At 42.6% G+C, this 17,247-nt stretch overlaps 1 protein-coding gene across 7 annotated transcripts in view; it reads right to left on the bottom strand.

Moving 5' to 3' along the window:
* DGKD (diacylglycerol kinase delta) overlaps positions 1-17,247 on the bottom strand; it is a 59,154-nt gene that overhangs the window by 14,921 nt on the left and 26,986 nt on the right. For all 7 annotated transcript variants that reach the window (XM_059855231.1, XM_059855232.1, XM_059855235.1 and 4 more), the window contains 14 exons: positions 13,327-13,431; positions 12,384-12,516; positions 11,718-11,824; positions 11,070-11,195; positions 9,902-10,004; positions 9,224-9,386; positions 6,632-6,740; positions 5,759-5,898; positions 4,906-4,990; positions 4,260-4,354; positions 4,072-4,171; positions 3,644-3,917; positions 1,645-1,806; positions 787-915 (listed from right to left, as the gene is read on the bottom strand). In XM_059855231.1, the coding sequence (XP_059711214.1) occupies positions 787-915; positions 1,645-1,806; positions 3,644-3,917; positions 4,072-4,171; positions 4,260-4,354; positions 4,906-4,990; positions 5,759-5,898; positions 6,632-6,740; positions 9,224-9,386; positions 9,902-10,004; positions 11,070-11,195; positions 11,718-11,824; positions 12,384-12,516; positions 13,327-13,431 (1,831 nt within the window). The remainder of the gene's footprint in view (positions 1-786; positions 916-1,644; positions 1,807-3,643; positions 3,918-4,071; positions 4,172-4,259; positions 4,355-4,905; positions 4,991-5,758; positions 5,899-6,631; positions 6,741-9,223; positions 9,387-9,901; positions 10,005-11,069; positions 11,196-11,717; positions 11,825-12,383; positions 12,517-13,326; positions 13,432-17,247) is intronic.

The following is a 17,247-nucleotide window of genomic DNA, read 5'->3' as shown; positions in this document are numbered from 1 at the left end:
TTCTGGGGCTGCCTGGAGGGTTTCTGGCTGACAGTGTACTGCCCAAAGCTAACAGCACAGTTGTATAGAAACATGGAAAAGAGAAATAGGAGATCTCTCTGTAGCAGCTTTTTTGTTCCAGGGTGAGACAAGCAATATCCCTGGTACAGTAAATAGAGAGAAAGGAGCAGGACTGAAGCTATGATCCAAGCTGTTCAAGAATTACTGTCTCCTGCTTCTTAAATTATTAACTGGCAACCCACAAATAGTAGGTTTGTCAGAGAGAAAGGAAACTACCTGCTTCCAGAAGGGGTAATTTGAACAAGTAATTTGGGCGAGGAGATGGAAAGATACTGCTACAGTGACAGGGAGAAGTTGCTGCATGTCATGTGGGAAGTGGGAATTCTGCTGGGTCTGTGCACTTCCAGTCACTTCAGCCTTCACACAAAGGAACTGCTGCTCCCAACTCATGGATGCCACCCTCCAGAAACCTTTCTCAACAGCATAATTTCCCCCTTCTCATGCTTACTTTAAGTATCTCCTTGCAATTGGCATCTAAATTCTGCCACTTCATGGCATTAATAAAAATCTGTGTCTAAGTCTTAGCTACAAACTGGAAACTACTACAGCTCATTCCAAGCCTCCACCTGCAGCTATCCACAAAAGAATTTCTCTCATGGTTGACCTTGCACGAAAGGGCATCTGGCAGGACAATTACATGGTTTCACATGGGGACTGCAGCCTGTGCTGCAGTCACCCATGCTCCAGTTGGCTGCCTCAGTGGGAAGTGGTGGGTGTTACACTTACTTGGGTAGAGGATTTTTGTGTTCAGCATTGGCAAGTTGTCTCGGCTTCCTGTCTGGGGAGGAAGAGATGCAGAGCTGCCCAGTGACAAACTTCCTTTGTTTATTAATCTTTCACAAGGAGACTTGGAGGCTGTAAAACAACACAAATTTGGCTATTGACAAACACAGTGCTGTGATTCTGACCAACACAGGCCAAGCAGCAAGACTGGGTTAGGAATCACTCAACAGCAGAACACTTGAGCCCCCAGAAAATAAAGAATTGACAGAACCAGTCATTAAGAGACAGAGATGTCATATGTGCTGCTGGAAAACCCCACAGACTGGAAGTATCAAAATGCCACAAGTAAAATATTAGAAACAGAGAGGAGAAAAAGCTGGTGCCAGCAGCACAACAGATAGGGTATTTGGTTCCAAATCAATACTCAGGGAAGTTCCAAATGCATCAGCAGTGGTCAGGGATCTCTAACAAATTACTCACATAACACAGTTATTAAAGCAAACTGGCTGCTGGCTGTTCTCTGTCATCTACAAAGGATGACATGAAAAGTGCTCAAGACTGTCCTTGTCCAAGCACTGAAAGCCAAGAGAACCCAGATTACTGGCTAAGGTGCAAGAAAATTTCTGAATCCTAGGCTTCATATGCTAACATCATGGACCAGCCATGAGAGATGCAGCAAAAAATGGGGTGTATAATGCACAGGCTAGAACACAGAAATGTGCAAGGCCTGAAGAGCAATCATGCAAAAATTTGAGAACAGAACACAGAAGGTAATACACATAACACCTCCTTCCCTTTTTATAACTAATAGAATTGCAATACACAGGCAAGACGTGCATGGTGGCAGCCCCAGAGCAGTACCTTTCCTCTGGCTCCTCCCCTTAGACACTCCATAGCTGCTGCTGTGTGATGACTGCACAGAAATCTTATCCTCATTCCTCAGCTCCTTGCCTTCCTCAGAGGCTGAGAGACTAAGGAGGAAGCCCTCTTGCTCCTGGGTCTGGGCGTTCTGCTCATCTACAGCTGTATGAAGAGATAAAGTAGGTGAGTGCCTCACAGGTCTTCTGGCAAGGAATACCTCCCAGTCATGTAAATAGCAATAGGATGGGACTCTAAATGTCCTGATTCCTTAAAGGAAAGAACAGGAATAGCACAAAGCTCTCTTTTATCATTTGTCTCAGCTCTGCTCTGGAGAGCTTTTGGAACCAGGTTGGCTTAGCCTCTTTGTTTACTCTGCTGAGCTCTTCAGCAGTGAGGCTCTAAATAGAAATGTCTATTTTTAAAGTCACAGGTACTCAGGCATCCTGAGATGTAAATTGTGCTAGAGTGGATGGGCTTCCATTTATTTGCACTTAGATGTTGCCAGGAATTCTAACCAGACACACATAAAATGATTAAAGAAATTCCTGTTTGTTTAATCTGTACTGGTGCAATAGAATAAGGCACTTGAAAAGGGGACTTAGACACATATAATCAAAAAGGAAGAAAACAGCAGTCGGTAAAAACCAATACAACCTGAGGAAAGAATCCGATTGCACGCTCTGGAAGAAGAAAAACAGTTTGGAAAAGCTGAACAAATACATCTGAAATGTAACTGGAGTTTGCTCGAGAGCTCATAAGATCTAAATGTTAGCATGCTGCCTAAAGAAATCAAAACTTCCTTTGCAAGCAATCAACAAGTCTCTTTCCCCCAGCAGCCCCTGCCAGGGCTCAGCTCTGAATGCCCTCAGCTGCTCTACCAGCTCACTGCCTGCACAGCTCAACCCCTTCTTTCAGTTTCTTCCTTTCCCTTGTGCTGACCCTGTTATTTCACCAGAACTGCCCATGAAGCAATCCATCCCACTCACACAGTAGAAACAGGAACACTTCTGGATGGTTAAGCAAATTGCCTGGGCTCCAACTGAACTTCACAAACATCAAACTGGCCAAAGGTAAGCAGCAGCAAAGTGAGGGAGCAGTGAGGTCAAGGCCTCCTACTTCACCAGAAGCAGGCTGTTTGCTGGATTTTCACTATTCACTCTAGCAAATGTTGTATACAATGCTGCAGTGCTGGAAATCCAATCAACATTGCAATGATTTGTAACTTACTACACAGTAGTTCAGAGTGCACACTGGGGTGTGCATGGATGTTACATCTGCAACTTCAATGCTTTTATCTCCAGTAACTATCTGTTAAGGACTTCCTTTGGTCTCAGTTAACCCCTGACTTTATGCCTAACACTTGGAGACTGATGCCCTTCAAAGGAAAAGAAACTTGGAGCATTGGGGGTGTGTGCCTGGGGACAGACAAGGGTCAAGACAAGGAGAAGAGGGTCACCTGCCTAAGAAGTTAACATCAGAACAGAAGTGACTTGCACCAAAGTGCAGTATTATAAGTTTTTCCCAGGGACAAAGCTCATTTAGGAAGTTCCTGCCCTCTCCTGCAGCTGTACTACAGTAATGTTTTCCTGGGCTCTGCTATAAAGAAATTAAAACAATGTTAAAATACTTAAAATCCCTTCTTCCCAAGTATTTTCAGATCTGTTTTACAGCAAGGCCACACAAAGAGCTGCACTGGCACAATTTCATATGGGTGGGGACAGGCAGGAAATGCAAATTAGCAGTGTAGGAGGGTAGAAACTTCCTAAATCAGCCTGCTGGAGAGGACATACCTTGAACTTCAGACTCATTTACCAAGCAATGTTTCCAGAAGGTGGGCTTGGCAGAGATGACACTAAAACTAAATGGCCAGAGTTACTGAATAGCTTCTCTAGCTCAAAAAAGCTGCTTTCAATAAAGAAGCCTGCTGCTCACCAGAATAAAGGAATTTATACTTCTTAATAGGCTGTAGAAGTGACAAGCAGGACTCCTGATGGGTTACCTTTCTCTGCATGCTCTATTATCTGGCGAATGGCTTTTTTCAAGCTGTTGGCTCTCAGCATGAGCTGCTCTCGGGGACGGAATATCTGGGGCCGCGCAGTGCAGGCCGAGCCCACCGAGAGCTCACTTGAAGAATCACCAGCACTGCCCGACCCATCCCCATCCTCTGTCTCCTCTGCAATGGTGGGAGGAGGGTTGGGCAGAGAGGAAGATGCTTGAGATTCATCATTCAGTGTCTTCAGCAATGAGTCCAGCTTCTCCTTCAGGACAGAGCACTACATGAAGAAGAACAACATTTGAGTAGAACTACCAGTTGTCTTGGTAGCTCATTCTTTTAGTGCTAACTGAACTGCTGCTACCCCAGTACTCTGGAAACAGAGCAGTTTTACACTTCAGAAGTATAAACCCAAACATATTTTCAAATTTTACCTTCCTGGCCATGACCTCTGACTCCTCTGAGCTTTCTGTTGCCTTCTCATAGGCTTTCCCTACTCGAGCCACAAAATCCTTCACTGTCTCACAAAGCACTCTAGACAAAGGAGGAAAACAAAATCATGCAAGGGTTGTTGCAGGATTTTCACAGTGCAATTTAGAGCAGTTGCCCTCTAAGTACTCACTTGGCTGAGGAGATCACCACTGAATGTTGGTCAGAAGTCAAAATTTTGGACAAATGAGCAGCCACCGAATCTTCATAGCAGAGAATCTTCTGCACCTGTTGACCATCAAAAAGAAACACTGGGGTGGTGCTTCCCAGCATTACAACACATGCCGTGAAATCCTGGCTCCTCTAAGAGTACCTATAACTCTACAGATTCTTTTTGCTCTGAAAAAATTCCACAGTCCAGGGCACTGTTACTCACTGAAAACCTGAATCTGATGAAAAAACTAATTCTGAACCTACAAATCATCAGCAGTTCTCAGAGTCTCTGATCAAGTGCAAATCTAAAAGCACTGGGGGCCCTCATGACTGCTACGCAGTTTGCCACTATTTCAACAACTTGACATCATGAAGCAAATAAAAGCCACTAATTTCCTTTCTGTTCCATTCCAAAGTATCTTCTCCTCATCCTTCACGATGGTTGTTGACTCTGGTAACCCAACCTCCATCTTTCTCCATGATATTTCACTGACTTACAGCCCCGGATCTTTGCAGCTCTGGCTACACCCATGGCTCAGCTCTGCTCCACTGGAGCTCAGCCACTGCCTCCTATCTCGTGTGCTCCAAGGCTGCTGCTCCAGTCCCCTGCCCCTCCTAAGAGGTACCTCTGAATTCTCACTGCAGTCTTCAGTGACTGTGGAAGTGGAGGCCTGGCGAGGGAGTTTGGTTTCATACACCATGATGCTCCACCTGTTGAAAATCATACTTGTCACTACAATCCACATGGTTTCCTCTGTTATCCAAACCTCGAAGCAGAACAAACTGCACTTTGGGGAGCCATCACTGATATAAAAAAGCCACAGAGTGGCAGCGGAACTACAGAAGGGCTGAACTGGGGAAGAAGGAAGGATGACACTATGGACAAGGATTCTACAGCACAGGGAACATCTCTACGTCTTCCCTCTCCATAAAAATTCCATTGCCATTACTTGATTCAACATAAGAGACACCAAGATACAACTCTAAAGACATGAGACAGTCTTATGTATCATGTACAAAGATATATACAGGAGGTATCAATACCAAGGGTTGACATCCACTTCTGCATTTGGCTTTCATTTCTAAGCCAAGCTCAAGATAAATTAGTTTAGATTTACAAAGAAGAAATTGCTTTAAAAAAAAAGTCCTGACTTTAAGGCTGTCTTAGGTTACAATGTAAGTTTGTTTTCAAACTAGTACAAAGGCTGACAAATTCAATTGATGAGGACTCTGGGACAGAAGACAGAACACTGGAACTCTCTGGACTGGAATTTCACCTGTTATTGTTCTGCAGCAGAGCATGAAAAGCCAGACCCCTTTCTCTTGCTAGAGGGTGACAGTAGATTATCAATGACAAAATGTTATCTGACATTAGTAAGACGTCCAGAAGCTTGGCAGAGTCAGGACTGCCCTGTTCTCATGGAAGAATATCTTCCCACAACTCCTGAAGAGCAGATGATGTTAGTGATGGTTACTCACCTGTCCAGCATTTTGGTACTGGCCCTCTCCAACTTCTCCAGGATTTGCGGGAGCTGGGTATCATCATCACAAGCAGAACCCCAGCCTAAAACACGAGCAAGGTCATTCCCAGTTCCCAAGGGCAGTACTCCCAGCTGGCACTGCATTAGAGAAAAGGAAAACAAAAGTGATATTCAAATAGGGAAACACAAGTCAGGAAGAGCCATGAGTAACATGACTGATTCCTTGACACACCAGTCACTGGGAAATAGCTAATCCCAGTGTGGAAGAAAGTAACTGGATGGGGAAAACACCCAGAAGAGAATACAATTAAGGAAAAATTTCCTCTACTTTTGGTTGTGAATTGAGAGAGGAGCACTTTACAGCTACCATCTCAAGGAGCACCTTGCTATAGTAACCCTCCTAGAGGTTTATATTTAGCCATCAGGTGGTGCCATTGTGTTTCTGTAAAATTAGCACAGTTCCCAGGCAAAACACTGTATGGTATCTTTACCCCAGTGAAGTTTCTGCTGATCCCCAAGACTCAGCTCCTACACCACGAGAATTAAAGGGAACAGAGCATAACCCATGTGGAACTCCCAAGTTTCCTAACCACAGCCCTTTTAGAGCATGTCTCTGCTGGCAATAGAGCAGAAGTACTCAGAGCTACTCCAAAAGCTGGATCTTGTGGAGGAACACTGGAGACAGGCATAAAGAATTAATCCATTATGGATTCATTTCTTGCACAAAACTAGTGCAAGGGCACTGCTAAGGCAAGCTTTTAGGAGCTTCAGTCCTGGGGCAAGTGACATCTGCATGACCAAGGAAAGTCCTCTTCAGCTCATATTGTTGTTACTTCATTCCTTCCTCCAACCAAGCTCTTGGGGCAGGTACCTGCTTGTGAAGGTTGAGGCTATCAATTTCAGAGAGAACCCAGCCAACACTTCCGTCCCCACCACAAACTAGAATCCGGAAAGTGTCAAATTTCTGGAATAAGCGTAAACTACAGAGAAGAGAAAGAAAAAAACAAGAGGGAAAAATGATCAGCTGTTACAGAAAGAAATGATAATTCAAATCTAGGTAACAAACATGGCAATGTTGCTTAAAGTAGGCATTGATTTTGCAATGACTACAGGTCACTGCCAGATTACAGATGAATTAAAATGGTTATAATTAAGGGATTATAAATACAGCTAAGCAACTTACCATAGCTATTCACTACAGAAATACCTCCCAAGACATACTCATCTACTAAAGCAGGGCACTTTTGTCTCTACAGAACAGGAGACAAGCATGTAATAGCTGATTATCCATTGAATTAACTCCCTCTTTCAGCTTTGCTGCATCCAGCCTAACACTAGTTATTCGATGCGGTATTCCGTGGTTTTCCTGGGCCTTACACGAGTCCAAATCTGGCTAGCTTAAGACTCTAGGCCACAGGGACCCGCATAGACGAAAGTAAAAGACGAGAGGCGCTCTTCTCCACGTGGGTGCAAGTATCTTGTTTACTGGCTTGGTGCAAGACACTCAGGGGATGGGGCCACCCAGGTAGAAAAGAGATGTTGGAACCCTCACACAAGAGGTTTTATACCCTAGGGGATGGGGGCGGGGGAGAGAGGGCCAAGGGGAGGCCCTTGGGGAGGGGCACCCATGGGACAGATCACCAGGTGTGTATAACAGGGGGAGTGTGTGAGGGGGAGACCATGTGATGAGGGAGGGGAAAAACCATTCTCGTGACCTAACCTACTCAGTAAAGATTTCCCATCACCCAGTGCAAACAACTAAGTAAACTATTTAGTGCAATACATCAATTTGTCACAGTTCTAAGTGCTCTCATGTCACTGCCTTCACACTCACAGCCACACCACTTAAAGCAAAGCTTCAAGAGGGGGATCTTCATGCAGTCAATCATCCATGAGACAACTGCAAGAGGATGTAAAACATCACAGGCTTTAGTCCTTCTGGGAAAGCAACATAAATCACTGCTCTGGTGCCTTGTCTGTCCCACAGGCAGGCAAACAGCTCACCAGTGTGAATTTCTTCATTCACCCTTTCTAGAATAATAAAAACAACCTCTCCTGTTTGAAACTGTGCTTCCTACTGAACATTTTTGAGATCTGCTCCTGCTTTTATTTTGCCTTTGTATTACTACTATTACCCAAACAGGATTTGCTGTAGTACACAAAAATCCTCATTTTATCAAGCATTCCTGACACACAAAAGATGACTACCAGAAATGATAACATCTTATGCTACAAGTCTGACTAGCATCTGCTGAAAATATTCAAATTGTCAAGAAGCAGGCTTTACTCTGTACCATCACTTCCTTTTTAAGCAAATATAAAAGAGCAGCTGTTTTAGAAGTGTGCACCACAGCTCGAGAAGGTAACTGATTCCCTCCTTTCCATTCCTGCTTAAAAGCAAAATTCCTCGCGACAGTCAGTCTGGCTGGGGAGGGGAACAAGAAAATACTCAATTTTACAAGTCTTTTTTATAAATTACTTTCCAGCCAAACACATCCCCTCGACAAAACACTGCAGTTTTAAATGCCAGTGTTTTGCAATATGCTATGGCAAAGAACCACAATAGTTCTCAGGAGAGCAAAACCCAATGGCCACTAATCCAGGAACAGACACTCCCAGATTTAGCCCCCTGCATCTACAGATCTAAAGACTTGGAGCCACTGTGGGGAAAAGATGAAGGAAATTCACCTTGTGTTGGCTAATATTATAAGGAGCACCAATTATTGACAAAATTTACTTAAATCTGATGCAACAGAAAAACATTTGGAAGTGGGCAAACTTAAGACCAAACTTTTAAGTGAGAGTTGCAGAAATACATGAAAGAAATTATTTCACAGCACTCATTTTTTTTATATCCACAGATATTCTAGCATAACTTGGCAAAAAGTCTGAAACACAACTTAGATCCTAGGACAGAACCAAATTTACCAAACACACTTGAAAGAGCTTCTCCATAATATCACCACAAAGTCTTTGAGGGATGGAAGTTTCACAGACTTCTCAGGTAAGTTATTTCTCAATAAATCTCATCTTGACAATATTAATTTGTTATCACTGACATCTGTCTGTTCACTTGAGTTAACTGAAATTAACTCTTCTCAGAGTTAATTTCATCATCAGGATGCCTGTTAAAATACTGTTTGTTGACAAGTTTTCTTACAGATTCAAGCTTTCCATACTTGCTCTTCTTCCAGGGGAGTGTTTCTGGAATTCCCCCAAAATGCCTCAAGCTGTCCTGCTATTACTGATGAATGGATATAATAATCTTTTTGACAACATTTTTTGTTTTAGCTAATCAATAACACTTAACACAGAGATAAATAACCCCTCCAAACCTCACATGGTTAGTTTTCTCTGAGGAAAAGGTTCCCTGTTATATTTGAGGATGAGCTTAACCAAGTAAATCCTTCATACTTTCTGGATATTTACAAAGAATTTTTGTTTCCAAAAAATATCTGCCTACCCAAGGTGAGGTCCTCCATTCATGAGGTCAAAGACCTGGGCTGGATTCAGCAGCTGTTTGAATCTTCGCAGAAATTTTACACCTTGGTTATCTCCACTTTTTGAGTTGACAAAGACCAACAAAGGGCTTGTGCAAGAAGGGGGACAAGTGGCTTTCCAGAAACCTGTTGGGGCAAAGGGAAGAGAGAGGGAGGAAAAGCCAAGAGATGTGAAGCTGCCCAGGGGGATGGATGGAGAGAAAAACCAACAGCCCACACCCCACCCCAGCTATGAAGCAGCTAGTATTTTCCTTGTGTTTATGGCACTGATTGGGTGAATGTGCACAGCCCTGAATCCAGCATGAACCACACATCATGCTGCCAAATGTCACACTTATCTCCTAGCAGTATGCCAAAATTTTCAGCTTCCCCAACCTTCCCAAATTTCTTCTGCAATATAGTTACTGTCAATAAATGTAATCAGTTACAGCTCAGAAAACACTGATATTAGAGGGAGATAAACTGAATGCAAAAGCAAAGCAAACAATTCACTGCCACGCTCAGCAACAGCTTCCCGTGGCAAGTTTTAGCAACAGCAAAAGCAGAATTTTCAGCTGACAGAACCTGGCATTAATAGTGCCAGCTGAAGTGACTGTGACTGAGAGGAAGAGAAAGAAGTGCTACTTACTAGGAATACTTACCATCTGAATCAATACTGTTAAGAGCAGTAGGAGGAATGACAGACACTTTGCAGAGCCCAAGAGGGCACTTGTTTGGCAACAACTCTTTACATGCTGTGTGTACCTGGAAAATACACCAAAAAAGAATAAATTAGACTCTTAGACATTGTGGTATAATTCCTAAAGCCACCCAAAAGAAGTCGTAAGAGGAAGAATGCAGAGGGGGTGGCATCACCAAAAAATGTCAATTGATAAATTTATCTATAAAATTATTTAAAGATAAGAAGACTCTGATCAGAACCTTCTATTAATTCTCTTCTTTCCATTAGTATGTACTTTCCTGCCATTTGAATTTATGGGATCAGCACTTTGAGTGCTAAGAGAACCAGATATCTCTAAAGCCACAGATTCTGTGGCTTTAGGAGCCTTCAGGCATTCTGCTTTCAAAATCCCAGCCTCAGCTGAGAGATCTAAAGCAGCAACAAAATAAAAAGCTGGGAACTCAAGGGAACAAGAAAGCAAAAAACAAACCAGGAAGACATGAGGGATAGAAGAGGTAAAAGAAGAAGAGATTAATGAAGCCACTCAAAAAAGGAAATACAAAGTAGAGCAGGGCTTTTCTGGTACACAAAGACTGCAAGATAGAGGGTTTGCTTAGCATTTGAGCCCCCCATTCTAGAAACATATTTTGTGATACTTCTCCTACTAGTATTATAGACAACTGAAAACACAGCAAGATCTGCATCACGTCAGTGGATAGGCAAGAGCAATCTAGTGCAATGGAAGGGAAATTGCTATTATTAAAATAGCTGAGTATTCTTTATAGTTTGTTGCACCTTTTCAGCCTTAGAAATATCAAATAATGGCTCCTTAAAATTCAATGTAGCCCATGACAGAAGTATTGATTAATGTCTACTGTACTTAGATTCTTCTATGAAAGCTCACTCGCAAAATAAAATGAGCTTGGCTAGAAGCAGAATACTTTTTTCAGGTCTTGCTTTTATGTATCATAGCAACACTTTTGAGCACAAATTAAATTCTTATTTCTTGCAGAACAATAAAGTCCTTCATGGCAAACAATGACAGCATGGTTAGATATTTTATTCTAAGCAAGTGTCATTAAAGGACATTCCATAGAGCTGATCAAAGGCTGTTCTTTTACTGAAATGATCACACTTTTTCAACTCACCATGGCTTTGCACCACAGGCAGCGCCAGTCTTGCAAACGCAGGACACTGCCACAGGTTTTATCACACACAGTGCATTTGGCACTCACAGGCAGGTTTCCTTCCAGCCACTGATGTGGCATTGAGATCTGCAAAAGATACAGAGAAGCAGAAGCTTAAAGGTACAGGAGGCATCATGACTCTGAGATACAAAGAGAAGCAAGTCTTTATATGCACTGTTGAAGGACAGCAAAGGCAATTTGTACAAAATACCTGAGGACCAATTCTGGCATTTTACATCATGCTCAAGCACAGAGTCCAGGTGACTCACTCCAGGTTACCCAGGAAACCCTGACTTGCATCAGACATCCCAATATGCTGAGGTGCTGCTCCAAACACTCATTTACTTTTCTTTTGCCAAAACTTAGATCAAGTTCCCCATGCCTCCAATTATTTAATCTCAACTCCCCCCATCCCTACCAGTTTATTCATACGAAGGAGTCCCTTTCTATCCTGGCTGACTTTTCACACAAAATCTCATGCTCTGACAAGTAGAAATCTGTTCCATGTAAAGGCAGAATCTGCTATTTATGAAGTGAAAAAAAGCTACAGAACACAAGGCAGTGCTTCCATATCAAGGTAAGGCTGGAAAAGTTCAAACAAGCACCTACCCCATCTTCATCCTCAATGATATCCTTCCCGATAGAGGCCAGAGTTGTCCACTTGCAATTGTTGGTTGCCCGCACAGCACAGCGCTTGTGGGCTTTAAACTTGCACACTAGGGAGGAAGAGATGAATGCAATTAATCCTGCCTCAGGAAGTCTAATGTGGCAGTGTGTATTTGGCTCCAGAAGAAAGCATGGGCACGCTCTATCCTTTTTAGCACCACCAAAATGATCAGCTGTAAGTGTTCTGATCTAGCTATTAATTCTTGCCTTGTCATTTTTGCCAGTTGTTTGTACAAAGCTTAGTGACCACCTTGTTAAATTTAACGTGATTTACATAGTCACACACTCCTCCATCATTTTACACAGCGTAGGTGCCACCACATTCATGTTAGAAACATGAGCTGTGCCAGGCATTTCTGCTAAGCCATAGCTGGTAAAGAATAACCTCCTGGGACTCAAACATTAAACAAGGATCTTCTTACAAATACAATTATTCTCATAAATAAGAGTCTTCTTATGAAGATTCTCTCAGATACCTCAGAAGTGTGTATCTGCTCACTGCAGACACATGACATTAATAAGGGATGGCATAATATATGTGGGTATATGGGCAAAACCAAAAACAAAACGAGGCTGTTCTCCCCAGGCAGAGGATGAGGGCACACTTACCTTCACAGGACAGCCCATGTGACGTGACCCCAGACAAGGCTTCCCGACACACATTGCAGTACGTTGGCCGGGCATGGGAGCAGGCGTACCAGTTATGCATCCCTGAGAAATGGTCCATGCTGTACTGGGTAGACTGACCATATAAATGTATTACAGCAAGGTTTAAAGCAGAGCAACAAGACTTTTTTCCTCAGAAGACTTGCATGAAGCAGTCAGAAAAAGCAGAAACAGAGCACTTTTTCAGTAGGAAAGAGCAGGCTACACGCAGTTTATACACATTAGCTGACACTCAAGAAGGTCTCTAAGGCAAAAGAGACAACCTGAAGAAGCCACACCTTTATTACAGCTTCTGTAGCACCTCTCATCCTTGTCTTACTACAAGTGTGTCTAGGGAAATGAACTGGAAAGTTTATCTGCTGGAGAATTTATCCCCATTTTTTTGTCGGATTAAATTTTCAGAAAGATCATTTCCCCAGCCTGGCTCATTGTGTAGCAGAGAAATGCTTGTGCCAGCATAAGGGAGGCAAGCATCAGAGTGGGGAAAACACAAGACAGCTTTTTGTGGTGGCACTGCTGGTCTCACTCAGCCCCAGGAAGCAGGTAGATGCACTGAAGCTGGCAAAATATCCAGCAGGCAAGATGTGAATTGGGACAGGGAGGATACTTGAAAAATGAAATAACAGCGGGAGGGGAACTTGGCTTCATAACCTATCCATGCTCTGAAAATTCTCTCCAAATTCCCAAGGGAGCATATACAAAGCCAAACATTCTTTGGAGAATCACTTCAATGTATCTGGGATAAATTTTACAGAAGGTCCTAACACTACTACCTATTATAGTGAATAAAATGACTTCTATTAAGTTCACTAGAAGCTGACTCTCAAAACAAGCTGTGGTTTAGCAGAGGAAGCACAGAACACAAAGGAACATATTTTCCGATTACCTCAAAATGTTCACGGTTTTGGACAGTCTTCAGTGCTGCAATCCAATCTTCCATCTCCTTTCTGTTATCAGCACAAAGGATGAGCTTCCGACATGGAGTGATAATCTGAAGAGAGAGAAAATGAGGAGTGGACATGTCAGTGAGAGACAGCAAGAGAATACCTTACGACTAGTGCAGCCTGTTGAAGCTATTTTCAGAGCTGCACAATGAAAGTTATTTGCACCTCTGAACTGTGTTTCTCTTCCATCACAGCACACCTTAATTCCTTCCTAAATGAACAGAACCACCAAGATTTTAGCTGTCATTCCCCATACTGAACTGAGTAAAGAAATCTCTCATACCTACATAACATCACAACACAAATCAAGCATGGAGCAGCAGGAGTAATTATGTGCAGACTTGCATAAGTCTTTTTAAAGGACTTACTGTACTTTTAAAATTGGTAAGAACATTAAGACATTTTGTCAATAGCATAGTACACCAATTTCTAGCAATTAATGAATCAGATAACATACTCTACAATATCATTCTAAAAATTTGTTTAGTCATGACAATTTGTTTAGTCTCCCTCATGGGGAGGGGAGAAATAAAACAAAATAAGCAATTTGAACCCTCATGTTTCCTGAGGGCTTGTTCTACACACCTAAAAGGTATTCTAACAAATGCTCCCCTATCAGGCTGAAGCTGTGGTGAGTTTACCTCTCTCCAACAATCCTGTCCTCAGTGTGTTTGTACCCTGGGCTAATTCCCACACATTAGTTGCCCTGTGTTAAATAAACTATATTTTAACAAACCAGCAGAAGACATGCAGGGTGGGCTAAGTTCCCCTTTGCCCAGGGAGGCACCAGGCCTCCGTGTCCTCAGTGTCCTCTACCATCAGATCCCTCTCCTTCAGTCAGCTGGTGGCAGCAGAGAGAAATAAAAGCACTGCTTTTCAGAGGACCATGTCTGCTGTTCTCAGGGCTGCACATTCAGCTGGAGGTCAGACTTGACTATATACCAAACCTTATTCTTGCTAAGACTAAAGTCTTTCTTCCCCACAGTGCAGTTATCTCACTGTCTCTTTTTTCACACCTCTGTATTGATTTCCATCAAGCTGACTTAAATACTGAAGTGTTTGCAAGACCTGGATTTAAGAAAAGCTGTATAAAGGCTGAGTACTGTTAACAAAAATCAAAGGGCTCCCTTTTATGTCAACTCTAAAAATTTCCAGCAGGCCAGACTCTCCTGCACCCCTCTACATATTGTATATGAAAAAGTTTGTCTACATCATCTGCTTCTCAAGCAAATTGTACCTAACATCTGAAAGAATGGATTAAATTACACTAGGATTGTGTCAATCTCATGAGGCCCAACCATTCAGCCAAAGTTTTGTTAATGAACACTAAAACACCCACACACATCACCCCAATACCTGATATCCTGGTTTTCCAGTCTGTTTCTCACTTCTCTCATCATCATTCATAACACAGATTAAAAATAAAAGCCTCTGAAATTGAACACCAAACTTTTAGTTGATGTTGAAGTGCCTCAGAGCATCTGCCAAGAAATGTGGATGTAATGTCGACAAAAAAGATACACCTGGCAAGTTCTGCTTTATTTTAAGGTCTTCAATTTTCAAACTGTATTTCTTTTCATTCAGAGACTGCAGATTCCCCTGCAATAACACCACCTTACCCAGAGGCATGACCAATACCTTGAAACCAGTGCTAGACACATTAAGTAGGCAATGAAAGGAGCTAAATCCCTTTGTAAAGAAAGGACTGGCCATTCATACTAGAACACAGTTTTAGCATTTGAAGCATTCTATCTTGGACAAAATGACCAGATCTGTATCAACTGTAAGCACACAGAAGTAAATATTTACACTATTTTATTGAAGAACTCCTTCTCTCTTCCCTCACTTTTCTTTAAACATTTCCAGCTTTGAAAAAATTTATTTCCAAAGAAGGTAATCACAGAAATGTTTCTTCTTCCTTGGGAAAGCAGGAAAGTGTTTAGATAAAAGTATTTCCATCAAAAACTCTGCTGTGTAAGAATGGATGCCCTAGAGAAACTTTTTCCAGAGCATGAAACACTGATGCATAAATCAGTGTGAAGTTAGAGAAGAACAAGGGGCATGTCTGAGTTCTGCTAAGAAGAAGCAGTTTTTTCCCTGGAAGTAAAACCAAAGTTAACTAATTTGTTCAGATACCACTGGGCCTTACTTTCTTCCTGGTAATAAGGCCAAGAACATCTATAGTTGCATACGTACAACAGTAGCACGTACAAAGTCCAAACATCTTAGGATGAAGCACCCAAGGACCTCTCATGGCTGTAAAACCAGGCAAATTCTGTAAGGAATCACCAGTTCATCTGAGTCACTGGCATGCTCTGGAGCACTGGGGAAGAACAGCTTCAGAACACTCCTACTCAGTGCTCTCCCTTTTCCTTCTTTTCTGCCTTTCTGGGGGGACAGAAGGAAAATGCAAACTATAGCATAGTTTTTAATCACACTGGAAGACTAGAAATTTAAAACACTGACATAAAATACAGAAATACAGACATTTCCTTTGGTTAGAATTAATTTCTGAGGCTACTGACTTCCTGGATAATTGGATAGAACATCCAATATAGAAAGCAACTAATTCCTTCTTAAGTCATACTGCACCTACGGCATCATCTTAAAAATCCCCACATTCAGTGTTAGACAACCCTCTGTTCAAAGAACAAAGTCGACGTTTATAAGACAAGAGGATAAATAAAGAGATCAAAAGATTTTCATACATGAATCAACCAGATAAAGAGTCACAGAATTAAAATAAAGAGTCTATTGTGTAACCACACACTGCAAATAAAAATGTAACTGTGCAGGATAAACATATGAAGAGCATTCCCCATTAGTCAGTTCAAAAGCAACATTTGCACTGGGATTTATTGGTATCAGCAGGGATGGGAAATAAAAGAATAAACCTCTTTACTTAAAGCAACCGCTTTAAAAAGTTTGCTCCTAAGGAGAACAAACTGGGACAACTCAGACGTCACTATGAAGGACAGACAAGATTTTAATGTAACTAGTGCAGCTATTATTTGGGGAAATGAAGAAACCATCCAAACCTGTTTTCCTGATCAATATGCAGCGGTATTAAACATCTTAACGAGGAATCAGGAATGCAGAAACGTGTTAACAGCCCCCTTCCTTTGCAGAGCAGTTCAGCAGCTCTGCCGTTCACACACTCCACACCCACGCCCAGCCCAGCCCGGGTACCTGGTGAGCATCAGCCCCTCGGGCCTGTAGGGCAGCAGCTGCCAGCTCCTTCCTGCACAGGCTGCTGGGCAGCACGTGTGCTACTGCACTCGGCTGAGCAACAAAAGCTCTCACTCACACTCCTGCCACTGCTCCCTCCCTCTCCTTGAACCAGCTATTTCAGCTCCAGACATCCCCCTGCTGAAGGATACTGACAGACGGGCAAGGCTGTTACATACACTGCGCTGCTCAGGCAAGAGCGATGATCAATTCAACATCTCACACAAAAATAAAATCATTCTTGTCATACCAAAAGAAGCCCCACCAATCTTCCCCCTGGAAAGCTGTCCTTTCCCAGCCAGGAAAGGAGCTCAGGGAGCTCACTGTCAGCTACAGCTGCAATGAGCCACCACTCTGGAACACAAGGCTTGGTTATCCCTGCTGGTGAACATGGCTACAAAGGAGCATGGTCCAGCTATTTTTTATGTTCCGGCTACAGCTTTTGACTAACATCCTGGAACAGTATATTCCACAGGATGACGACGCACTAGGTGAAGCACCATTTCCTTTTATTTGTTCTAAATTTACAAAGCAGCAATGTCATCCAGTGACCTCTTGTTCTTATAAATGGAGAGCACGAAAACAACAGTCTGATCGCTTCTGAGTTAGGATGAGGGCTGCCTTACTAGGAGTTA

This window comes from Haemorhous mexicanus, chromosome 10 (assembly GCF_027477595.1).
Source record: "Haemorhous mexicanus isolate bHaeMex1 chromosome 10, bHaeMex1.pri, whole genome shotgun sequence".
In the NCBI taxonomy this organism is placed as follows: Eukaryota; Metazoa; Chordata; class Aves; order Passeriformes; family Fringillidae; genus Haemorhous; species Haemorhous mexicanus.
Note: the sequence above shows the minus strand (reverse complement) of the source record. Positions and strands in the feature narration are given on the sequence as shown.